General features: G+C 38.1%; 2 protein-coding genes and 1 long non-coding RNA gene across 9 annotated transcripts in view; 2 read left to right on the forward strand and 1 right to left on the reverse strand.

The window, feature by feature from the left end:
- The first annotated feature begins 2,887 nt into the window (after positions 1–2,887).
- ASNSD1 (asparagine synthetase domain containing 1) lies at positions 2,888–15,646 on the forward strand. 7 transcript variants are annotated; one of them, XM_072612642.1, is made up of 8 exons: positions 2,888–6,135; positions 6,238–6,611; positions 7,326–7,440; positions 8,373–8,426; positions 10,355–10,430; positions 10,841–12,394; positions 12,963–13,144; positions 15,296–15,646. In XM_072612642.1, exons 6-8 carry the CDS (start codon positions 10,931–10,933, stop codon positions 15,549–15,551), a joined length of 1,902 nt encoding a protein of 633 aa, XP_072468743.1. In that variant the 5' UTR covers positions 2,888–6,135; positions 6,238–6,611; positions 7,326–7,440; positions 8,373–8,426; positions 10,355–10,430; positions 10,841–10,930; the 3' UTR covers positions 15,552–15,646. The 7 variants fall into 7 exon arrangements, with proteins under 7 accessions (XP_072468743.1, XP_072468747.1, XP_072468744.1 ...); XM_072612646.1 differs by lacking the exon at positions 10,355–10,430; XM_072612643.1 differs by lacking the exon at positions 7,326–7,440.
- On the reverse strand, positions 15,093–21,100 carry LOC140505995 (uncharacterized). The gene is made up of 2 exons (XR_011967729.1): positions 20,730–21,100; positions 15,093–15,471 (listed from the first exon to the last, which is right to left on the reverse strand). It is a non-coding gene; the product is annotated as an uncharacterized lncRNA (long non-coding RNA).
- A 61-nt stretch (positions 21,101–21,161) lies between these two features.
- ANKAR (ankyrin and armadillo repeat containing) overlaps positions 21,162–26,107 on the forward strand; it is a 90,506-nt gene continuing 85,560 nt past the window's right edge. The window contains exons 1-2 of the mRNA XM_072612635.1: positions 21,162–21,589; positions 24,307–24,931. Coding sequence (XP_072468736.1) covers positions 24,334–24,931 — 598 coding nt within the window. The 5' untranslated portion in view covers positions 21,162–21,589; positions 24,307–24,333. The remainder of the gene's footprint in view (positions 21,590–24,306; positions 24,932–26,107) is intronic.

Below are 26,107 nucleotides of genomic sequence, written 5' to 3' on the forward strand. Positions count from 1 at the left end.
GGATATCTAAATGTTAAATAGCAGTAGAGAACCAAAAAGATCTCAAGAACTTAGGAAAATTGGGCAAATCAAATAAATCAGAGAAAATTTTAAATCTGAGTTTTAAAAAATCTTCATATATAATGTAAGGAGTGGTTGACCAATAATTCTTGTAGGAAGAACTAGAGATTTTACCTGACTATAAGGTCAATATGAGTCAACAGTATGACATGACAATCCAAAAGAAAATTAATGCTTTCCTCTGCACTAAAAGAAGCATACTATATAGAAAAAGGGAAGTGATATAGTAAACTGCCCTGATCAGACTAGATCTAGAGTACACTGGCCAATTCTGGAAACAAAATTTTCAGAAAGACATAAATAGGAACATGTCTTAATGAGGTAAGCAGGAATAGTGAGGACTGAAGACCATAGCATATAAATTAGGGATGTTTAGCCTGAAGAAAGGGAGATTTAAAAAGGTCATAATAGCTGTCTACAAATATTTGAAGGTCAATCCTGTGAAAAAAGGAGTTAGACTTGTTCTGCTTGCCCTGAGGGGAAGACATTAGGAGCAATGAATACAGTTGCAAAGTGATGGGTTTAGGCTTGACATAAAGAAAAATTTACTAAGAATTAAAGCGATCCAAAAGGAAAGGATAGGGATTTGAGGAGAACCCATGTTAAATGTCCTCTGTCTTGGGAGTTTGGTAGAAAGATGGGTGTTTCATCAGGTGGCTGAAGATTGTTATCAGGGAAGAGAACCTAAGGATAAAATATCAGGAATACTCTGAAAGGCTGGGAAACCACTACAGATTTTTTTTTTTTGTAAGGCAGGAATCTTTCTACTACAATATGGCCTCAGCCTTGTGAAGGTGAATACTGACTTACTATTTGGGATAGTATTAGTCTCAGGAACTCATATTATTACAGATTTCAAGCTCTAGGGGACCAAAAAGATCACCTAGTCTGGTCTTATAATTTTATAGATGAGGAAATTGAGGCCCAGAGAAGTTAAGTCATTTTGCCCAAGATCATATGTGTCAGAGTCAGGTTTTAAACACAGGCCCTCTGAGTTAAAATTTATTCTGCTGGAGTCTTTCTCAAATTGGTATTTTTCCAAATCACAAAATATTACACTAATATAAGAGCTGAAGAATGACTCAGAGCAGTGCAGTATGCTAGATGGAGTCCTAGAATGAGATGAAAATAAAATCAAGATAAACTCTCCTTCCTATGTACTATTCAGCAGGTCTTACAATACTGTTGAAAAATTGTGGGTCACTGTACAACCTAAACAGTACAACATATTATTCATGTAGGTAATAATAAATCTAAAAAGTCATCTTCTGTTAATTGCATCTGGATGAGATTGTATGATAACCAAAGGTCCAATTTCATAAATGTGGCTGCCAACTGGTCCATCAGTTTGGGTATCAAGGGTAGTAGACGACCTGTTATCTCCTGGACTTGGATAGCAATGGCCCCTCATGATGGTAGTAATGCTAAAGTCTCAGCTCCCCATTCTTCTGGGATATGTTTCTGGGATAAGAAGAGGCAAGTCAGTATACCTTGTATAGGGTTGTTTCTGCTAAATGGCGAAGATGAAACCTTCCAGAAACTGATCTGCTAAAACCCTTACCAAGCTCTGACTCAGGGAACAGAGGAAACTGGTTCTGTGACCCTTTTTCCTTTTTGGTATCTGCAGATTTCTCTAGTTAGCCAGATCAGGCTTTTTGGGGGGGGTTGTAAACCCCCCCCAAAGAGGTCTTCCCAAGAATTCTCTCCACATCATCCATTGGAGGAGCCTAACCCTGGAGTTAGGCTGCCTTAAACATCTGGGAGTGGAGCTCCATAAACAGCTTCACTAAGGTCAGGGATGCTGTCCCTACACTGCAAAAAGCAAACAAACAAATAAATAAATATGGGGAACTTTAAGTGCCATCTTGGGTCCAGGCCACTGATTCAGTCAGGAATTCTCAACTTTCAGTCCCTCAAATTCTCTCTTTAGGGTTTTTTGTTTTGTTCTGTTTAGATGCAAAGTCTGGGTTAACCGCTATAACAGGTCCATGGTCTCTGCAGCCCCCTGCTGGGAAAAAAGCAAAACAGCAGGTAACCTACCATTGCTGCTATAATCAGTCTCCAGGATGGGAAAGGACGGGAAACAGGGGAAGGAAGGGAAGAAGGAATGGAAGGAGAAGAAGGGGAAAAGCAACGGTGGGAGAAAAGGGAGGGAGAGAGGAAGGAAATGAGCATTTATTAAATATTTAGCATGTGCGCTACACTAAGCACTTGGGATACAAATGCACACTTGGAATCCCAAATACTTGGATACAATTATAAGTAAAAAGAAAGAGTCCCTGCCCTCAAGGATCTTACTTTCTAATGAGGGAAGATGACACAAAAGAGAGCTGAAAAGCAAGGGAGGGAGGAGGAGGAGGGTCAGCAAGGATGTGGGGAAAAGACTGGCCTCCATCACTGTAAAAGAGGGTAAATTTAGGTCTATAAGGTTGTTATGCAGAGAGACAGAGCACCACAATTCAATTAGGCTGAGACAAATGGTGAGCTGGTTGCCAGTCTGAGTTTAAAAACTACAGGAATCTATCAAAGGCAAAGAAGGAAAAATGAAGGAAATTTAACAAAGGTAACACACAAGCTGCTTCTCCAAAATTAAGGTCTTTTTAATTCAGAGTAATGGAAGACCTAACATGGTAACACTGGTATCACTACATGGTCCGAAGTGAGTGCCAGAACTTCCTGACCAAAACCTGAGAGTGATGTCAGTTATTATCACTACTTAACTAATTATTAATCTAGGCCCTCATCACACCATGCCTACATGCATTCAGTCATTCAACAGAAATGCACTATGTGCCCACTCTGAACAAGGTAGCGGATTAGATGCTGGGGATAACTAACATTTAGGATTAATGGAGTGCTTTAAAGCTCCCAAAGCAATTTTTTTCCATTACCAGGTTTGAACTTCACAACAACCCAGTGAGGTACATACTATAAATAGTATTATCTTCATTTTACAGATAAAGAAAAACAGGTTAAGAGTTAAGCAACTCCCTCATTCATTATCATATATCTAGTAAGTTATCATAGGTAGTTTTCAGTTCTAGATTTTCCTAAATCCAAGCCCAGTACTCTAGCCACTCTACCATACTGATAGAGAACTAGGGAATTATATCTATGGATTTGATTTTTCAAAAGTATTCTGAAATTATTTAGAGTCAAATCTGGTGAATGAGGTGGGTCACTAAGCTAGATGATGTTATTCTCAATTTTATAAAACTAGAAGTGACTATTTAAAAAAAAGTTGAGAATGATTTGTATGGTACAATAAAGTAATTATTCTCATTACTTTTTGGTCATTCTTCAAGTATGATATTCAATCAAAACTATTTTATAGCAGAATACTCTTAGTGGCACCAGCCTTGATTTTAAGAGGCAACCAGCTGGGCTTCTTTTCATTTGATGGGTAGAAGTTAAAAAAGAGAGCAAAGCAGAAAAAAGTGTCTTATTACTGTAAGGAAAAGGGAGATTAGGGGTGAAAATGACTTGTGAATTCATGATTGAGTATGTATAGGTAGACATTTGACCAAAGATTTCAGTGGATGACAGAGACCAGGGCATATTTCCTACGTCAAGTCCCTACTTAGCAACCTGAGTAAATAACCATTCTTAGAGGTGCTAATCTAGCAGGCTGGCACCATTTTCTCATTGGCAAGCATATGTTGTTATTGTTCAGTCATTTCAGTCCAACTCTTTGTGACCCCATTTGGGCTTTTTGTTTTGTTTTGCTTTGGCAAAAATATTAGAATGGTTTGCCATTTCCTTCTCTAGCTCATTTTACAGATGAGGAAATTGAGTCAAACAAAGTTAAGTGACTTGCAAAGGGTCACACAGCTAATAAATGTCTGAGGCCATATCTGAACTAAAGTCATCCTGAATCCAGGCCCAGCACTCTATCCACTTCACCATCCAGCAAACCATTGCAAGCATACAGAACAGGATATACTCCAAAGAGATTTAGGTTTGTTTTCTTTTTAACACAGTTTGAACTTCTGTGGTATTTCTTTTTTTTCTTCTTTTTGTTACATTAATATATATTTATGGAATAAAATAAACACTTCCATAACACATAATAATAAAAGAGATGATCATACATGAACTGCAGATCTACCATGCACAATTTGCTATTCCTTTCAAATATACAAAATTATCATATAAATTTACACATACATATTATTCCATACATACTTCTATTTATCCGTTCTTCCTCTGGATAGCATCCTTCTTCACACACCTTTTATGGTTAATATGGTTATTTAGAATAGTCAAAACAACTTATTTACTCATAGTTGTTCTTAAAATAATACTGCTGCTGCTGTTACTGTGTACAGTGTTCGCTTGGTTCTGCCCATTTCACTCTTCATTATTTCATATACGTCTTTCCATGGTTTTCTAAGATCATGGAGCATATCCTCTCTGATAACACAGTATATTCCATCACAATCCTGTACACAACTTGTTCAGCCATTCTCCAATGGATGGGCATCCCTGCAATTTCCAGTTCTTTGCCATCACAAAGAGAGCTGCTATAAACAGTTTCGAACATAAAGGTTCTTTTCCTTCTCCCCTAATCACCTTTGGTAGTGTCGGATCAAGAGATATAGATAGTTCAATAACTCTTTAAGCATAATTCCAAATGCTCTCCAAAGCGGCTGGATCAGTTCACCAATGATGAAGGTGTCCCAGTGAGAGCTCTGCTAGCAATTAGTTGAGATGGAAGTCTGTAAAAGTGCGCCAATCATCAGATTAGGTAAAATGACAAAAATGAGACTAATTCACTGGAGCTATTCTAAAAATGCGAAACTAAGCTCCACGGCGACTCAGCTGGGCTTACACTTGGATCCAGGGTGATACCACCAGGGGATCCAGACCCCAAAGGGGTCAGAGAGCAAAAGGACTCATAGGGACAAAAAATATCTAAAGAGCTCTTGGTGTAGCAGCAAAACATTAGAACCTTAGCGGGGCTGGGATTAGCTGCGGTACGTAAATACAGCGGAATATTGTCGTACCGTAAGAAACTGGGAAATGGAGGGTTTCGGAGAAAACTGGGAAGATCTGTATAAACTGAAGAGTTACACAAGTGTGCGTCATCAGAAAGACCTGAGGATTCCGATCAAAGCAGTAACCATCCACAACAGAGCAGACATGCAAAGAGAAATACGCATTTTATGGAGGATATTTCTTTTTCATTGGGGGAGGGGGGAGAAAAAATAAATGTCTGCTAATTTGAAAAACCCAAATTTAATTAAAAACTAGTTCTCACAATAAACAGTGGATTTAGAGGCAGCGTGCGGTAATGGACAGAGAAGGCGTCCCCACAGACACCTGGCGGCTGCGCGATCTGGGACAAATCGCCGAACTTTCCAGCGCTCCAGGCAGCTCTTCGGTACTGAACTTCCCATTACCTAGCGTATCTGAGTCTCCAAGCCTGCGAAATCCCTAGGCAAAGGAACCTCCAGGTGCAAAGAGGGCGACAACCTGAGGGCCTACTGGACAGTGCTGGACACGCGGAAAGTTTTTAATAAACGCTTGTTAATTCCAAATAAGCATAAATTTTAAAAGTCTCGATTTTTTCTACAGGGGACAGCAACGTACTATAAGCAAAAGGCTGGGGCGGAGGGGGGGAAGGGGAGGGACGCGGCGAGGGAAGAGAAGCACCGACAAGGAGACAAGAGCAGCACTCTTAGCTTACAGGCCAGCGCTTTCGAGAACTCGGGGCCGGCTTACGCGGCTGCGCATGCGCAGAGACGAGGGGGAAGTTAGCGGCTGCGCACGCGCAGAGAAACTGGACCCACGAGCCACTCCGACGACTAGCCGGAGCGTGCAAAACTGGTTACAGGCCTGAGCTCCGTGTGGGAGGAAAGAGAAAAAGCAAAAAGGGAGAGGAGAGAGGGTGAAGTGCGCCGAAGTTTGAAGGCGGTGCTTCCAAGCGGCCACTTCAGGTTGAGCGCCCCCATCCTGTCTTCTCGCTGTGGCATTGGGGCAAGGATGACAGCCAGGGGGACGCGCCGGGAGGACGGAACCGACCCCGCCACTTCCGCTAAACTGCCCCTAAACAAGGAGGAACTCAACTCGAAGGTAAGGCTGGGAACATCACAGTGAAGGCGCCCTCTGCAGGCAAAAGGAGGGTTTATGGGTGAGCCGCCCTTTCACATGCCCTACCCTGCACTCCTTTCCCAGGATCCCCTGCGCCTCCCGAGAGGCGGAAGGGCTTCGTGCACTTCCGACGCTTCCGGAAGGAAGCTTGGGTGGTGCGTTTAAGGCTCCTTCCCCGCCATTCTCTCCCCGAGCTTGACCGCGTGCGGAGAAGCAGCAGCAGCAGCAGTCCGCGGGAAAACTACTCGACTACCCATGAGCGACTTGGGGTTATTTCTCGTCTCCCTCCCCTCCCCCACCTGGTCCTTTTTAAAGGGCTAGTGAGCCCCTTTGGGTCCAGGTGCCCCGGGCATTGTGGGCAAGAGCTGGGATGACCGGAAGGGGGCATGAGGAGGGGGTTTGAAGATAGCCTGGTGAGGTGTGCCACGATTCTGGTTCCGGGTTGTGGATTGTCGTAGGTAATGAGGCCTTTGTTGCCGTAGAGAAGGCCACCTCATGGGGCGTAGGGGGCAACAGTGGAGAGAAACTTAGGTGTTAGCGTCAGGGTCGCCTTACGCAGGTTCCCCAGGCCCCCAGTGACACCTTCCCTGAAATTCAAGGGTTGCCTCGTTTCAAGCTAAAAAAGTGTATGGAAAAGAATTCTGCAGCTTAGGAAATGTTATAAGGAAAAGGCACTGATTTTCTACCCAGAATTGGTAGAAAAATTTTATACCCAGCTGTAAAATAGTTTGAAGATACCCTTATTTTCTAGGGCAGCTAAGTGGTTCAGTGGATAGAGTGCTGGACCTTGGAATTAGGAAGACCTGAGTTCAAATCTAGTCTGCGACACTTAATAGCTTAATAGTATGACCCTGGGCAAGTCACTTAATCTCTGTTTTCCTATGATGGAGTCCTAGTAGAGCTGCCCCCAGCCCCAGTAGTCTTCATTACAGGCCCATTGTACCTACCCATGCTTCCCCCACCCATGTCCTAACTTTTTCTTATGTGCCACACTGCTCACTAAAACTACAGGTGTGTCCCTGAAACTCATAGTTCTCACAGAAACAGCAGACATGTCCATGTGATGGGAACCCAGCCATTGCCTCTAGCTAGCCACTGCCCCCTGACCCTCATATTTCCCACAGAAACAGCAGGTGGGTCCATGCACTCAACCACAATCCATCTGGTCCTAGGCAGGATCACAATACTCAGCCAATCAGAAAGCAGCAGCACCAGGATGCCCTATCCGGATGTGGAACCCAAAACAATAGAAGGGACTTTCCATAAGTTGGCATCTGTGTAGTGATAGTAAGTAACTGACCTAGAGTGAACCTCTGACATAGAGAGGCTCATTATAATATCATTATCATATATACATACCCCTTCTAAATGGATTTCTCTGTATACATTGCGGCTATTACATGCACAGTTCCACTGTGGCTGTGACCCCTCCGCTATTACCTAATCCCTTAACAAACTGCTCCAGCCTTTTTAATATTAATCATATTCCTATATTCTGCGTAAATTTGTTATGTAATTGCATCATTATAAAAATCTATCTTGTTCTCTCTGAAGTTGCAGGTTCCTCTTCTAATTTAGCCACTTCTTGAGAGGTATCAATCTCAACAAATGCCTATTCTTATATTAGAGGTGGTCTGACTGAATTCTTTGAGACAGTTCCACCACAACATATCTTGAAACCCCAACAGTTTTTGGTCTCTGGGTAGGCTCAAGTCTTGGACTCTGACCTCCCCCTCTACATGGAGCAGAGTCTCTAAATGGGACCCCCTTCAATCCAAAATTAAACCTATCTTTTTCCTTTTTCTTAGCTGGGAAGTCCTTCAAGCATAGAAATGTTAAACTGGTTTGCTTGGGCCCTAATGACCAAGGCCGTTGTGGCTAGCAAAATTGATGTGCCAGTCTGTTTAGGCATGTGTTTTTGCTGTTTTGTCTAGTCCAGTGATAAGCATCATTTACAAATGGTTCTTTTGAATTATTTCCTTGGGATATATTTACATTAGTAGATGACTGAGACAAAGGACCTTACTGACTATTGCCAGATTGCTTTCCAGAAAAATTACATGAGTTTTTAGCAAACTACTTTTTAGATATTATCAGTCTCTGTTATAGACATTTTCATGTGTTTCTAATGTTGAGAAGATGAAGTCAGCCACCTTATCACTTAGAAAATCCTCTCAAAAGACACTTGAGAACATCTGTTTCAATCTTATTTTTAATAGATTAAAGAACAAAAAGTTGTCGTGGATGAACTTTCCAATTTGAAGAAAAACAGAGTAAGTAATTACCAACTTAATTTTGTGCAGTAGGGCACTGATAATAACTGACATAACACTCTTAACATTTGAAGAGCAATCTTCTGCATTTCATTTTAGCTGCATTACACCCTTGTGGAGTAGGTACAGGTATTATTCCCATTTTACATAAGAGGAAATTGAAACTCAAGTTAAATGAATAACCTATTGTCACAATTGTTAAATGTCAAAGACAGAATTCAGACTCAGATTTTCCTGACTTCAAGTCTACTGTGCCACAAAATTTCCTCACATGTTTGTAACTTAAGAACTAAATAATTCAAACCTAGATACTTTAAGTTTTCTAGAATTTTAATTACCTACTTCAGTAAATGATTTACCAAAACCATGATCCTTTGTGTATATTTTTTCTCCCTTTCTACTTCTTACATCTACTGGGATTGCTTAATCTGGAAAGGAGAATAATCAGAATTTTTAGTAATGGGTTTCCGCTCTAGAAACTATCTTAGAGGAGGATAACAAATTATTGTTTTTCTTAAATGATGGTAAAATAATAGGATGTGAACTTAAACTAAGTGCAAAAGAGATTTAGGTTAAGTAATGTGACCATGAGCTTTAAAGTGATGAAGTATGCTACTGAGCAAGGTTGTGGAAATTTTTCACATAGAATAGAATCTAATCCATCCTCCTAAAAACAAAGCCTTACCCCATCTCTTTGGGAATGATAGTATTTAATAAACCTATAAGGTTAAGGGAGCCAGATAACCTTTAGCAGGTGCTTCTAGCCCTCTGATTCACTGTCAAAATTTCCTTCCAAATGCCTCTTGTAGTGCTCCAGCCTTGGCCCTGTGACCGAATGTAGAAGTTTATGATCTTAAAAACATTATTCTAGTCCCATAAGGCAGGCATTGCCACAGTATCATAGTAGAATCTGGTTTGGATCTGAAAAGTACAAGGTTTCTATTACTTTCTAATTCATATATTAACAAAACCACAGCTCTATGATATATACAAATGTTACTGTTGTGACTTTTTAATTATGTTCGCCATTTATAGTGCCTTTCCATTGATCAGTTCTGTTATGCTTCCTTATCTTTTATATTCTTAAACAATCCTGTTTTATATCTGAGTAATTTAGGACTATTGATCTATAGTTGAAAGGGACCTCAGAGACCATCAGTCCACCCCCTTATTTTAAAGTTGAAGAAATTGAGAACTCAGAAGGAAATGTGACCAAAGTCATATAGTTACGTGTGTGCATCAGAGGAAGAATTTAAAGCCAGATCCTCTGACTTAAGAGCCTGTCTACTTCATCATGTTATCTTTAGTGTCTTTTGAAGAAAGTACAGTATACTTCATTTTAAATTAGATTGAGAACAGATATAAATACTTATTTAAGTGAAATAAGTTGGTGAAAGAAAAAAAGATAAATTGCATGACACAAAATGGTCCTTAAAAATCTTTCACAAGCTTCACTTGTCCATTTAGTGCAGTCAGTAAACATACAAACTGTTTGTTAACAGTTTTGGCAGAATAATACATTTTAATACATTTGAATATTTTAAAAATCATGCAAGTCAGTGTGGCATAGTGAATAGAGAGCTACTCTCTGAGTCAGAAAGGCTTGCATTCAAATCCTAACCCAACACATACTGGCTGTATTGCACTAAACAACACACTTATCTATAAATTTCCCAAGCAACTTTCTAAGACAAGTTGCTGAGCAGGAGCTTCCTACACCAATGAAATCATAAATTCAGACAAAACAAAACCCTTTTAAAGGTTATTAATTGCTGGTAGTTGGGAACTGCCAATATAACCATGTATGATTAGTTTGTAAGTAGATGTTAGAAGTTCAGTCGTTCATTCCTTACAAATGTTTTCAAAATTTGCTACTTAATGGATCAAATCTTGATAGGAAACTAAAATGTTTTGGGGTTTTTTTGCAGAAAGTTTATAAGCAGCAACCAAACAGCCACATATTCTTCCTTGCAGACAGAACAGAAATGCTCTCTGAAAGTAAAAGTGAGTTTTTCCTGTTATATATTTATTCATATTTGTGTAGAGTTCCATGAAAAAAAAAGATGGTAGTTGATTTTTTTTACTAACATGTTAAACAAAGGTCATACTAGATATGTTGCTGACAACTATGTATTAGTAGAGAATTAGTCATGTACATTTCAGTTAAATGAGGTTGTTTACTCTTTGAATTAAACCTTCAGAAATATGGAAGACCCCAAAATTATACTAGTTTGCTTTCTCCCCAGGCAGTGTATCCTGTACTTTAAACATAATAAAACAAATAAAATGATTAGTATTCTTGTGTACTAACAGGGTATGTCTTATTCTGTAGAATTGGTTTAGTTGGATTACCTACTTTGTAAGTTAATAGTTCTCTAAAAGATTTACTTAATATTTCCTATTTCTTTCCACAGACACATTAGATGAGTTGAAAAAAATCCACCAGGAAATAGAAAATACAGAAAAAAACAAAAGCAAGAAATAAGTTTGCTAAATTGTGCATAATGTGTGGCATTTGTTGTTCAGTCACTTTATCCATTGGACATGGGGAGTATGATTTTTTGCATAAGAATCTACTCTATAATCTTAAACGACGAGGACCCAACAGTAGTCAACAGGTGTTAAAGAATGATACTGATTATCATTGTTTGTTTTCTGGTCATGTCCTTCACTTAAGAGGCCTTTTGACTCCCCAGCCTATTGAAGATGAAAAAGGCAATGTGTTCCTTTGGAACGGAGAAATCTTTAGTGGAATATATGTAGGAGCTGAAGACAATGATACTCAAATTATGTTTAATCATCTTTCCTCATTTAATAATGAATCTGAAATTATGTCACTGTTTTCAAGCATCCATGGTCCATGGGCTTTTATTTATTACCAGGCCTCTAGTCATTGTGTGTGGTTTGGTAGGGATTATTTTGGTCGTCGTAGCTTACTTTGGCATTTCAGTAATACTGGGAAGGGTTTCTGCCTTTCTTCAGTGGGTACTGAAGCTGCTGGAATAGTAAAAGAGTGGCAGGAAGTTCCAGCATGTGGAATTTTCAGAATTGATCTCAAATCCTCTGCCATTTCCAAACACATAGTTTTAAAATTGTATCCTTGGAAATACGTTTCTAAAGAGAATACATTAGAGGAAGTTGACAAGAGCCTTAATCAGATTTCAGATGACTTGCCAAAATTTGTGTCCATTGAGATAAATGAAGGCAGACTTTGTCTTAAGACACCTGTTGCTCCATTAAATACAAAGTTGCCACAGGGTTTGTTTGAATCTGATCGTAGTTCCTGTATCCCAGCTACTATAGAAAATCTTCAGATTTTTCTTAAAGATGATCACATGAAGAAAGTGGTTCATCAGTTAATTCATGTCTTAAGTGAAGCAGTAAAAAGACGAGTTTTATGCTTGTCTAGAACTGAAAGCCTCTTCCTAAATGAAGACCTTTCTAAAGCCTTTGGGAAGAAGGCAAATATTGCAATACTGTTTTCTGGTGGCATTGATTCCATGGTTATTGCAAGCCTTGCTGATCGACATGTTCCTTTTGATGAACCAATTGATCTTCTTAATGTAGCTTTCATGACTAAAGAACGAACTGGGCATACTACTTTGACCAAAAAAAGTGGTAAACTGAAAAAACATCTTGAAATATCTTCGGAGGAAAACACTAAAGGACTTGCTACCACGGCTGATAATATTCAGGACCAGAGTTTTAATGTGCCAGACAGACTCACTGGCAGAGCAGGACTAGAAGAATTGAAAGCTATAAATCCTTTAAGAATTTGGAATTTTGTTGAAATTAATGTTTCCCTGGAAGAATTGCAGAGAATGAGACAACACAGGATAAGCCAGTTAGTTCAACCCTTGGATACAGTTTTGGATGACAGCATTGGTTGTGCAGTCTGGTTTGCTTCTAGAGGAGTTGGCTGTGCTACAAAAGAGGATGAAATGAAACCATACCAAAGTTCTGCAAAGGTATAGTATAGGTCTTAAATTGTAATAATTTCTTAGTCTTACTACAGATAACAAGTTAGCAGATGGTGAGCAGATAATTGTATTATCAAATTGTTAGAGAAATAACTTACATAAATCTTTGGCTGATAGATTTAGTACCAGTGAATGATAGCCAGTTTGTGTAATGGAGAAGCTCTGATAACTCCCGATCATAAAACATACATTTCCTTTAAAAGTTTTTATAAAGGGAGAACTTTATTCCTAAATCATTAGTATTGCCAAGGCTAGAAATGTATATATAGGACATACAATAAATGCTTATTGAATGAAGATTCAATTCACTTACTACCTTATTTTCAAACAGCTTTTTCCCCAATATTTTAATATGAAATTAAAGTAATAGCATGCTTAAATTGTAGATCAGCATAATACATAAATAAGTTTTTTACACCTTTGTGTTTGATGAATTGTTTTATTATAAATGCTTTCCTTTCTGCTGTAGTTTTATTATAGTTTTCCTTTATTCTAGTCTTACTTTACTTATCTTTGGTATTTTAAAAAAAAACTTATTAAATTCAAATTTCTGTAGGTAGTTCTTACTGGGATTGGTGCAGATGAACAGCTTGCAGGATATTCTCGTCATCGTGTTCGCTTCAAGACACATGGTCTAGAAGGATTAAATGAAGAACTAGAAATGGAACTGGGTCGAATTTCTTCTAGAAATCTTGGCCGTGATGACAGGGTTATTGGCGATCATGGGAAAGAAGCAAGGTAATCCAAATGACATGCGGTTTTGATGAGGAGAAGGTTAGAAAAGGAGTCTTAATTATAAACTTGTTAAAGATATTATAATCCACTTTTTTCCTAGAGAAGTAGTGGCTTGATTAAGGTGACAGAGCAAGTTAGTGAGAGCATGTGGATTAACCAACTTCCAGTCCAGGGCACTTTACAGTAGCCCAAGCTGGGCCTTTTAGGTTCTTTTTTTTTAAAGGGTGATAAAAATAGAAACATCAGTGATACTATCTTGGCTTTATATTACAAATAACCTCCAAAGAACACAAAATGTTTTCAAATGTATAATCGTTTACCTGCTGTAAGGTTCTTTTATGTATAACTATTTCTGGAGACAGCATGTAAAGGCACAGACAATTAAATAGTCTCTAAAATAATTAAATGTACATATTATATCGCTAATTTTGACCTTTTATTTTGACCATTTATTTATTACATATATTTGAAATTTACAGTGTAAATTTTCAAAGCCTATATTGTTAACAACTGTTTTCTTTTTCATTGAGATTCTGTGAATTTATATCCTAAATGTGCCTGTTTAGTTTATGGAGAGGGAATTTATTTCCTTTAGTTGTGTTTGTCCTTCATTTTCTAAGAGGACCATGACATCGGGGAAATGATGACATTACTTGCAGTTGACTTTGATTTGAGTGAGGAAGTGCTGTGCAAGATCACCAGCCTCACTTTACCAAGAGCCATCTGGGTCCAGTGGCCATCAGGATAACTGATGCATCAGAATACAATAAGAGACCCTGACCCTTTTTAGGCTAAAGCCTTTTCAGGTTCTCACTTTGAGTGAGTTAGCACCCATTCAGGGAATAGGCCTTTTTAAGAAGTGAGTCAAGGGATGACTCCTTTAATAAAAAAAATCAAACTGGAAGGGGAAGACCCAGGGTTGCTAGTCCTATTGATGTTCACTCTGAGTTTGGAGGGCCCAAAATATAGCCATTAAGTGATGCTTGGCCCCCTAGGGACCTATTGGGGTCCAGTCTGTGAGCTACAGGGTGAAATGAGCTCTAAGCTTTCCTGCTTTCCTTCCTTCCTTCCTCCCTTCCTTCCTTTCTTCCTTTCTTCTTTCCTTCCTTCCTTTTCTCAAAGACTAAACCTTAAACCCCATTTCACTCTTTTAGTTAAAACAGATTTGAAAGACCTGAATTATTATATAAATGAAAACATTTTACTTCAGAAAAAATACATCAGGAAAGCTCCTAGAAATGTTACCATTATACAGATCATAATCCTGTTAATAAATACTATTACATGTTAATGTAAGTAAAGAGGCTAGTCTACTGTATGTCTTGGTAATTGAACCACAGTAGAAGTGCTTTGCTGATATTTACAATTCTTCAAAAAAAGGCTATGTTATATGTTATATGCTTTTTTTGCCAACTTTTGTTAATGAGGAATTACTCTATAATATGTAACAGAAACATTATTTGGCATTTATCATTTATGTTATTGTAATATTTGTTTTTGAGGGGTGATAAGGATTGGTCAGTAGTACTTTTAGAGTAGTAAAGAGGCTAACAGATACTGGTAAGTAAAAGATTAAAGAGCCAGAAAAGGAAGAACTGAAAACAGTTGAAATAAATCTGAAGTTGGAGATTATTGCTAATGTTATTAATCACCTAATACTTGATCCTCAAAGTAATATCTGACTTGTCATACTATCTCAGTGACTCTTAAAAATTGAATATAATTCAACAAATATGATGACTTCTCAGATTTACCCTATATTTTGAAACAAAGGATTTGGCACCTTGATACCTTATTTTTCATGCCCCACAACCTTTATATCTGCGGTTTGGAAGTGATAGAAAAGACAAAAATATTCATTATGTTCATATTTCTTTTTAAGTAAATCCTAGAGATATTTATTTGAGAGTTTAAAGCTAGCCTTTATTTGAAAAATATTGAGAAATACCTCTTTTTGCCTTGATTAACTTTTATTTTATATTCATTTATCTCATAACCAGAGGAGTTTTCACATTACATTGCTAGAAGTGGTACCTTCAAAGTTCACTTTTCAATTAAAACTGTATGTGTTAATAAACTGTATTAAAAGAGTAATGAAAACAGATGGGCTTTGTTTTTCAACCTCTTTTCATAAAAACTTTATTTTCAATTTAGGTTTCCTTTCCTTGATGAAAATGTCGTCTCCTTTCTAAATTCTCTGTCTATTTTGGAAAAAGCAGACTTGACTTTGCCCCGTGGAGTTGGTGAGAAATTGATTCTGCGCCTTGCAGCATTAGAACTTGGTCTTACAGCTTCCACTGTTCTGCCAAAAAGAGCCATGCAGTTTGGATCTAAAATTGCAAAAATGGAAAATAATAATGAAAAGGCTTCTGATAAATGTAGTCGACTCCAAGTATTATCCTCAGAATAATACCTTGTTGAATAGGCTATTCAGTGTTAATGAGTGTACACAGTGCAACATTTGTTGAATTATTATATAAAATAAAATATTTTCTTATTATTGTGTATTGTAGTTAATAAATGTAAAACTCATTAGACTAATTTTTCCTTAACTTGCAAACCAGTTGTCTAATACTAACCAAAATTGCTACCTTGTTTTTTTTAAAAATGCATTTGAATGTACAACTTTGATATTTTAAATTGACAGTGATATTAGCACACTTTTGAACCCATTTTTGATGCATTGATTGAAACATAGGATAACATAATGTGCAGCTTGAAACACTTAAGTGCATCCTAAAAGCCTTACTTGTGATTTAAGATATTTAAATCAATACCTTAGCCATTTGCTTAAAAATCAGAATAGTAACTTAAGAATTTTGTGCCTGGATTGAGTTGCACAAAGTGCTCTCACAGATCTGGGGAGGAATATGTCATCTAGCTTCCTGTTCTGTTTTTTCCTTCTAACTAGGTGGTAAGCTAAGTTGTTCTGGCTGTTGAAGGACTGAAAGTGTTCTCAGCAAGATCACAAATTTTTGATGCCCAAGAACAAAGCCCCAGTTACTCTGAGGAAGTTATAGCTCTGATTAAGGTTAAATTCTACATCTCCTAAAAAGTGTAAGGAACATTTCAGAAAACAGTATATAAACTGGGTTTAAATCCTGTCTTGCCACATCCTAGGTGAGTCACTTCTCATTATTTAATGAAATCACAGGACCAGTCTCTAGGAACTTAATAAAGATTTGACATGAGTAAATATTACCTTCTTTCAGTATAAGGGCTATTCTTAAACTATTTGGGTAAAAGCAAAGGACTAAACTGGTGGAAGTTCTCACATTGCATAGTTGCCTTTAATCCCTAAAATAATTAATCTCCTGCTTCCAGTGCTTAATTGGGTTTCAAGAGTCTAGGTTCTCTGTGCAAATTAAGTGGAGGTGTTAGTGACTTTACCAAATATGGCGAAAGAATCTCAATATAATCCCAAATTTGTAAAAAAAAGTTTTTAGACCTCTGATTTTTCATAAAATAGGGCATTTACTTGTTTAGTCATTTCCAACTCTTCATGAGCCCATTTGAGGTTTTCTTGGCAAAGATGCTGAAGTAGTTTTCCCAGGGTCACACAGCTAGTAAGTGTCTGTGGTCTGATTTGAACTCAGATATTCCTAAAACCAGACCCTGACTTCTATCCACTGTGCCACTTAGTTGCCTTTCCTTAAAACAAGGCATTTACATGTAGTAATTATTGTACCTTAGTTAAACCACTTTGTTTGAATTGCCCTTCCATTGTATGTGTTTGGAAAGTGAGGCAAAATCTTTTGACTAGGCAACTCAAAAAAATAAGGAATCTTTTCTAACATTTTTTGATTTGGTAAATGGAATTTTATCTTTTTCAGTTACTGAGTAAAAATGGAGCATGATGTGATTTAAGTTTAGGATATGTAATATTAGCTTCTCTTTTCCATTATTCTCTGCAGTTTTAAAACTAAGAATCTGGATCTATAGGGGAGGAGTCACTAAGTTGCTTAGATCCATTATGGGTTACCCTTAAAAACAGCTCAAGGTGTCAAGGCAATTAAAAAAGTTCAAGAGACATACTTTCTGGGTAATTTAATTTTAGTAATAAGGCCATCACATTATTAATAAGAGGGATGGTCATTTGGCCATCTCTCTTAGACCAAAAGACCATCATGGTAATGGGCTCACCACCTAGCCTTCAAAGAGCAGGTGTTCGATAGAGACTGAGAGTGACATCATGTTATCCTTGGACTAAGACATTTATCTCTATACCCAAACCACCCCCAGCCTTGGGCAGTCCACTCAAAGAATGAATACCCTCTCTAAGCCTGAGCAGAACACAAAGGCTACTCCACTTGGATGGGGTCTGAACTAAAAAACTAGTCTAATCATTACCAACAATGTCCTTCCAAGAGAGTGAAGTTTTTAAAATCAGAATTTAATTGAAAAGGGGAGAACTCTGGATATCCCCAGATCATTGGTTAATAACTTCACTGTGTTTCTGAGAAAGATCACTGCTACAATTCTAAGATCCAGGGAACTTACACACATTTTACAATCAGCCTTAAACTGAACCATTAAATCCATTTACACATAAGTTCTAAACACAATGAATAGAGTGCTAGTCCTGAAGTCAGGTAGACTCATCCCCCTGAGTTCAAATCTAGAGTGTGACCCTGGGCAAGTCACTTAACCCTGTTTACCTCAGTTCATCATCTGTAAAATGAGCTGGAGAAGGAAATGGCAAACCACTCCAGCATCTTTGCCAAGAAAACCCCAAATGGAGTCATGAATAGTCAGACACACCTGAACAATAAAATTTCACAGATCAATATATTTCACTTTGTGAATAAAGATTTGACTTTTTTAAACTCTTATCTCATTCTCTGCAATCATGTCTACCTCATTTTTCTTTTCTACTTTTTTCCATTACTTCCCATTATCCTAGTGAAGTCTGTAATATACATTTCAAAGGAAAACCAAAATGTATAGACCTTCCTCACAATCCCCATTTCACATATCAAATTAAATTTTGTTCTTGTAGGTAATTCTTCAGTCTGTAGGTTAAATGACTTAGACATCTATATCTGTGTTGCAGTGAAATAAGTCATGAAACAGGCTGACCAGTATAGAAAGGCTATTTTATGATCTTTTGTAACTATATCATGTTTTTAGGGGAAAACTTTGTTGTTTCTCTGATGTTATGTTTCTAATATTAGCATAAGTTATTACAGCAAAATTCTTTTGGGATATATTGGAAGTACTGGATAAGAGGAATGATAAAGTATCTCTGATTCAACTCCTTTGAATGAATGTGTAGGAATTTGCATCATCTTTATAATACAGCTAAAGGAGTTTCTTCTAAATGCCACAAAGATGATGTTAGAACAAACTTTTATCTCCTATCCATGCCAAAGTATTGTCTTTGGAATGCAGCTGTGTACTTTACACCCACTTTAATCTCTTTGAAATTGTGGTATTCCAAGATTTCCAGCAGTAGAAAATTTGGTGTTGGAAAGATGGCTCTTTGCACCACGAAGTACTTTGGGATACTTAAAAGTACTATGCAGTTTCTCAAAGGAAATCTGCCTTGTTCTTTCTCGTCTATAATATGGAATATCTGTCCCAAATATATGTACTAATGTACTAACAGACTTAATCATCCAACTATATAATAATCTGGATAATTCATATTTTTTATCCATTTAGTTTTTCCTCTGAATTTATTGGCAACTCTGTTGAATAATCATAATTTTCTGGAGCTCAATGCTGTCTGCACCATGTCTGCAAATCAACCATGTGTAGGATTAGAGGAAATCCTTCTTCCATTTAGATCTTAAAAGACTTCTGCCATTAGAATAGCAAATACCTTTGACCCCTGTTTGGGCTTTGCTTTACAGTTCAACGTACAGAGTTCTCTCAGTCACTGCCTTTGTTAAGAAATCTTAGGTCATTTTGACATTCATAAGAGATTCCTTTGTTGGAGGAGAGCCTTTAATGACATATGGTAATGCCTTTTTCATTTTTATGGCCAAGAAAAATCCTAATGTAGAGACTCTTCTTTGAAAACCTGTCTTTCTCTTCTGTTTTCATTGAAGACAGCCTCAATTTGCACATAAACTATTCTCGTGCTTTTTTTTTAAAAAATTAGAAAGTAGTTTTGGGGAGTTGGTGATTACCAATGTTCTCAGTAGCTGTTTTTTAGGTATTATTATTATCCATTCTTTTTTATCTTTCCCTTCCCAAAGATCACTTATAAAGTGGTTACTCGTTTACTTTCAGCTATCTGGACAAAATACTAAAAAAAAATGAACTCTTAATTTGCATAAATTACACAAAATTTAAAATAACCCTGGGGTGCAAACTAAGAAAGTGTTTCATGAAATTCAGGAATTTTACCTTTCTCTATTACTACAAGTACCTACTTCACAAGATAGTTGGGAGGAAAGGAGGTTGTTAAGCTATAAAGTATCTTATCTACTTATGAATTGTAATTAATGCCCTACTCAGGCCCTATTCACTTTATATGGATGACTGCCTTAATTTCCTACCTAGTCTCATTGCCTTCAGTTTCTTGATTGTAGTCCATGCCGATTACTACTGTAAATCTTTCCAAAAAAATACTTTGATCACTGCTCCCCTGACTCAACAATACTTGAGTAACTCTCCTGCCTAATCTATTACTTGTGAGAATTTGTGTTTTTATTGGTGTGATTGATCCTTTTACTGAGAGTAATGCAGTCATCATGTAATTCTTGTCTATGCCTTATTTTTTTCAGGATCTTGGGGCTATCCCACTGAAGTACTTGGACTATTAGGGAGTACTTCATTCTGGTGATCTATATTTTTCATGCTTTTAATGCTCATCATTGGTCATTTACTACAGCTTTCTTGAGCCCAACATACATGTTTCTATTTGCTCTTAATGTTCTTTGCGGTTTCCCCATTCATGACCACATAGAATCACCAGGAGAATTGTTGGTAAGCGCTTGAGGTCACAAGTAGTTTGGGATGATTCAAAGCACTGTACAAATTACAAAATGTTCTCTAGCCCACAGGAAAAAGTACAAAATATGATAATGCATTTGTTAATTGCTTTTACCTCTTTAACCTTAGCATTCAAGACTTAATGTAATTTAGCACATACCTACCCTCAATCTAATTCAGTCATTGCGACTATTAATGGTTTCTGTCAAGTAATTATCTACTATCAAACAATCATTGCTACTGATACATGCAAGATATTCTGCTTAGTGCTGAGAATATAAGGAAAAAAACTATGGGTCCTTGCCCTCAAAGATCTTTTATTTTACCCAGATAATATGATAGGCAGGTAGATGAGTGTGATACATGGAAGGGACTTAAGAGAACAGAAGCAAAATAGAGCTCTTGGAATATTTGACAAGTTTTTCAAACTTTCTCCTATTCCCCTATGAACTGTGCTCCAGCCAAAGTGGTCTAACAGCCCCTGCAGAATTCCTTGTGTCCCTTCATGTTGGTCCGCCCTCTATTCAATTCATACCCATCCTCCAAGGCCCAAATCACACCCCAATTCAGAACCCCTGTAGTCCTTACTGTCTATGGCATTCACGTGGCATTGGCAGTGTGCCGCTTTGCACTGTTTGTTGTGTACCTGGTGAATGTCTGTGTATTACATCTTTAAGATCTGCGGGTTCTCATCGCATTACGTAACTTGGTGCTTGTATAGCTTTACGTGTGTGTCTTTTCCTCTCCTCGTTTGTAAACACAACAGGGATGCGTTTTATAATTCTGTTGGTACTCTACACCTCCACCGAGCCTTGTACACAATATTGGTTGATTAGTCTTCGAAAATTAGTCACGAAGTGGTGTCGCTGTTTTTTTTTAAACCAGACCTTTGATTTCAGTGCTACATGCAGTCCCGGTGAGGAAATGCCCTTCAACAATGAAATTGTAAAACCATTGCCAAAACTGGGCCCCTCCGCCCTTCAGAACCGCTCGGGGAACGCGGAGATGACCGGATCGCTGCCGTCCCCTCCCCCACAAGAGTCCAGGAACGGCTTCGAACCCCCGGCCCGCCCGCCCCTTCGGCCCAGCGAGCCTGGGCGCAGGCCCGCATCCATCAGCCCCGGGGGACCCCCTTTCCCAGCCACACGGTAGGGGAAGCCTCCAAGAGAAAGCTGGGTGCGTGTGCGGGCACTCTTTAGCCCGGATCCCCGCCTCCGCGGCCGGGAGTCCTTTAGACTGGCTCCCCTCCCACCCCCGCGCCCGGGGATCCCTTACACCGGCTCCCCCTCGGGGCACGCGCCCGGGGATCCCTTACCCCGGCCCCTCCCCCAAAGGGCAGTACTTACTTACCTTTGCTAGGTGCTCCAGCTGGCAGCCGCCCCCTGAGCGGGCTGGAAGACCTGGATTCGAGCGCCTCCTTAGTACCCACTGGGTGCGTGTGGGCAAGCGTCTTAACCTCTCAGTGTCACCAGCGACGAAGAGAAAGAATTTATACAGCCCTTGAAGGTTTGCAAAAGTCCTTTGCTGATGTTCTCGTTTGATCCTCCCTACAACCCAGGGAAGTAGGTGCTAATGTTAGCTCATGTTATCCCCATTGGACAGAAAGGAAAGGGAAGCTGAGGCGGGTGAAGTCCCTTGTCCAGGGACATACGGCTGGCTTAAGTTACAAAGAAGCTGCTAGATTTGTTTCTGTGAAGGGAATTTCTTCATGGGGAGTTTCCTAAACATGCTATCAGAGGTCAGGATCAAAAAAAAAAAATAGGTGACACGAAGTTCATTTGTCAAGTGTTTTTCAGTGCTGTGTGACTCGACCCCATTTGGAGTTTTCTGGGCAAAGATAATGAAGGGGTTTGTCATTTTATTGTACAGATGAGGAAACTGAGGCTAGCAAGGTTAAGTGATTTGCCCAGGGTCATACAGCTAGTTAGTATCTGAGGTCAGATTTGAACTTAGAAAGACTCTTCTGACTTAAGACCAGCCTCTATTCAGTCAACAGACATGCTTTCTTATAAGAATATAAACATAAATAGAGGAAATAAAACATATCCCTAAATAACTAGGATCCAAATTAGAATCATCTACTACTAATACTACTACCACTACTAGCACTAATCCTCCTCCTCCTCCCCCCCCTCCTACTATTACTACTACTACTATAAACTACTGATGTGTGGAGGTCTAAAAGCAAAGTGTTATGAGAGTTCACTTTCTGCTTAGAATAGGGTGGAGGTTAATCAAAGGAAATTTCCTGTAGGAGCTGACAACTGAGCTGGGTATCAAAGGATAGTTGGATTTCACTGGGTAGAAATTCAGGAGAGAAAACAGTAATGGAGTTCATTCCAGGCAAACAGAACCGGAAGGAACTATTGAGATAATTTATTTTTATAGATCATTTTACAGATGAGGAAACAGAGGTCCAGAGAGGTTAAGTGACCTATTTAGTTACAAAATTAATGACTGAGCTGGAATTTGACCCTATTTCTCCTGATTGCAAATCCAGTTTTCCTCTTGACTTAGTACATGAAGAGATGATTGGAGTAGAATTAGTTCAGAGAACAGTAAGTAGTCCGATTTGGCAAAACTATAGTGTACATGAAGTACAGAGAAGTAGCCTGAAACAGGGCTGAAAAGACAATCTAAAGCCAGACTATGAATGTCAGGCTAAATAGTTGCAATTCAACAATTCAGTTAAACAACGGAATTGTTGCGTCCAGACTCTTTGTGATCGCTCAAACCATAGCAAGCCAGACCCTTCTCTCCTCCACTATCGTCTGTCCAAGTTCATGTTCCTTGTTTCTATACTATCTATCTATCTCATCCTCTGCTGTCCCCTTTTCTTTCTTCAATCCTAACATCAAGGTCTTTTCCAAGGAGTCCTGTCTTCTCATTATGTAGCCAAAGGATTTAAGTTTCAGCTTCAGTATTTGACCTTCAAGTGAATAGGTCTGAATTAATTTCTTTTGATCTCAATTCGAAAGCATTGTGGTTAAAGAGGGGTAAGAGTCTGTGGAACAAAAGCTGGATTGAATAGACAGAAGATAGAGAGTGGGGAATAATCAATGGAGTAAGGCCTCAAAGAAGTCCTTTTGCAAGGCTTTGTGCTAGGTGCCTAAGAGGACACAAAGAAATAGATGACTTTGGAAGAGTTATATAACCCAGTTGGAAAGTTAAAATTTATATCTCCTTGGCCCAGAAATGCAATTATCAGTCAATAAACATTACTGGGGCTATAAAAAAAAAACAAAATAAAGTCCCTGCCCTCAAAAACTACAAACTAATGGAGGGGACAATTTGCAAATGAATATATACAAATCAAACACAAATATACACAAGATAAATAGGAAGTAATAAACAGAAGGAAAGAACTAGAATTAAGAAGGTTTGGAGAAGGTGTCCAGTAACAGATGGAATTTTAGTTAATTAAAGCATTAATTAAGGCACTTAGAAATTACTGCTTTGAGTGAAAGAGTGTAAGTGGGTCTTGTTTTGAAATGACATAGTTTGTTGTTAGCTATCTACACTGAAGAATATTAGCTTGGTAGCCATTTCAAATAAGTTCACCTCTCCTGTTTAAAATAGTAGGGTTGTAAATCTTTATATATTTAAACTTTCCAGTTCATTGTTTTGAATTAGGACACCCTCTGTGTTCTGAGAAATTATTTAAATGATAGCTATCCTCTAGTTTTCATTCACTTTTCTTCCCTCGTGGGGGTCCTATGATGTTGAATCCAGTCCCACAAAAACATAATGCTCTTTTCCTTCCAAGAGAAGAAATGCCCCTACAAATTAGCACCTTCTCTGAAATTTACAGTCTTAGAGGGTGGCCTAGAGCTTCAAGAGGTTAATATTGCTTGCCCAAGGTCACACACATGTGTCAGAGACAGTATTTCAGCCCAGGCTTTCCTGGTCTCAAGTCCTGGATCTTTTTTTGCTTTGCCATGCTGCTTTTTATTACTATTAACTACATGTTTAATTAATTTTTATTTTTATTATTATTTTATTTATATTATTTACTATTATATTTATATTACTATATTAAAAATTATTTTTGTTACACTGAAATTTTGACATTTGATAACTCACTATTAAAAAGTAATTTTATAAAAATGGAATGAGGACTTGCGTAATAGATTCATATTTGTATCTTATGAAATCCAGATTTATAACAATGCTAAACTTTGTCACCTTTGTGGTGGTGGTTGTTTGTTTGTTTCTAATTCTAGGAACTTCAAAAACAAACTTTTCAGAAAATGTTAAGGTATCCAAAAAAAGGATTAGTTAGATTTGACCAATCAGATGAAACCATCTATCTGTCCAATTTGGCAGTGAAGAGGAATGCCAGTGCCTTTTTTGAAAAATATGACCGAAATGAGGTTCAAGACTTACTTGCTACTGCGGTTGTCAGTTGGCTCTCTGGAAAAGAGGACATACACACCCACATAGAACTCCCTGATGGACTTATGAGTCAACTGAAAAATGTAGGCTTCTCCACTGCAATTCTGCTGGCACCAGTGGATCCAAATGCAAACCTGGATTATAGAGAAGTCCATCAGATCATAAGAGAGTTGTCTGTTGGAATTTATTGTTTAAATCAAATTCCTTCCATCAGTTTGGAAATTAATTATGATCAAAGCTCATCCTGCCAGCTGCCTCCTGCTTATTTTGACACCCGAATTGGACAAATTCTGATTAATGTTGACTACATGATAAAATCACTCTGGCATGGAATATATATGCCAAAAGAAAAAAGGGTGAGGTTTTCTGAAATGTGGCGTTCTCTTATGGATGTTGATGTTGAAGGGAAGCCTCAAACAGATAAAGATATCTTTGCAGAGTTTAGCGCAGCAGGTAAGCATATACTCTTTTCAAATCATACTTTTCACAGTTGTATTTGAAATCATTCTAGATTATTTCACAAAATAGATGGAACATCTCTTTCCCATACACAAAAAGTGCTTCCAAAAATTAATAAGTAAATGCTTTGAGGTTTTAAGGCTGATTCTATATACAGTCATTATAAAAATAAAGATCAGTTTATATGCATAACTATTCATGAATTTGCCACCCAATTTTGTATTGTATCCTACACTCTAATATGTCTGCATTTTTTTTTAATCATCATTTTTTGGTCAAAGATTTTTACTATGAGCCCAAGCTTGTTGTAACTAGGAGTTTATGCATGTGGGAGCAAATACTATGAACCACTCTATAACAGTATGCACCCTCACATACATGGGGGGTGGGGGATAGGGTTGCACATCTGCTATCACAGGTTTTTTTTAATCTGCTTTTCTAAAAGGAAAGGCAACTTTAATCCTTTAATCAAGCATATATATCATTCCTTTAATCAAGCACATATGTCATTCACCTAGTTCAGGAGAAAAAGTCAGCACCCTGAACTTCAGAGAAAATATAGAAAAATCAAAGATCCACAGACGGCCTGACCATAATCAGTACATATATCACAAATCAACTGTCTGACCACAGTTACCAGAGAGGGAAGTACCAACATCTGGGTTTTCAAAGCCAGGAGACTCCTTAGTAGCTTCCCAGAGTCTCATCTGGCCAAAAAAAAACCACTTTCAGTCAGTAAGCCTCAAAGTAAAACCTCACTCTCAGAGTATTTATACCCATTTTTGAGCCAGAGGGCATCATAACCCTTGAGAATCAGCACCTCATTAACAAAAGGCATGGGCCTTCTTGCAAATCTTCCCAGGCCCATTAATGATTGGGGAAGATCTTTAATCACATTATCAATACAAATATATATACTGTTTCTGGTTAAAGAAACTCTTGTTTCTGTACTTTACTCCTAGTAAAGACTCTTGGTTGATAAAGGCAAGATTCAGTCAGAGGCATTTGATTATACTAAAACAAAAACAGCAAAAGATCCTACTTTGCTTGCCATCACATACTCCCAAGACAAGTAACACTAAAGACATCTTCAGTTAGAAGTGGGGAGACAGTGGGGTGGACACTACCCTGTAGAGGGAGAGAGACCACTCCAGGAATTCAGGCCATTTG

Source organism: Notamacropus eugenii, chromosome 5 (genome assembly GCF_028372415.1).
Source record: "Notamacropus eugenii isolate mMacEug1 chromosome 5, mMacEug1.pri_v2, whole genome shotgun sequence".
Lineage (NCBI taxonomy): Eukaryota > Metazoa > Chordata > Mammalia > Diprotodontia > Macropodidae > Notamacropus > Notamacropus eugenii.

What these genes read in the sequence shown, in the direction of transcription:
- ASNSD1 (XM_072612642.1), top strand. Translation starts at nt 10,931, where the DNA reads ATGTGTGGCATTTGTTGTTCAGTCACTTTATCCATTGGACATGGGGAG. An exon ending in CATACCAAAGTTCTGCAAAG is followed by an intron (nt 12,395 to 12,962) that starts GTATAGTATAGG and finishes AAATTTCTGTAG; the next exon opens with GTAGTTCTTACTGGGATTGG. An exon ending in GATCATGGGAAAGAAGCAAG is followed by an intron (nt 13,145 to 15,295) that starts GTAATCCAAATG and finishes TTTTCAATTTAG; the next exon opens with GTTTCCTTTCCTTGATGAAA.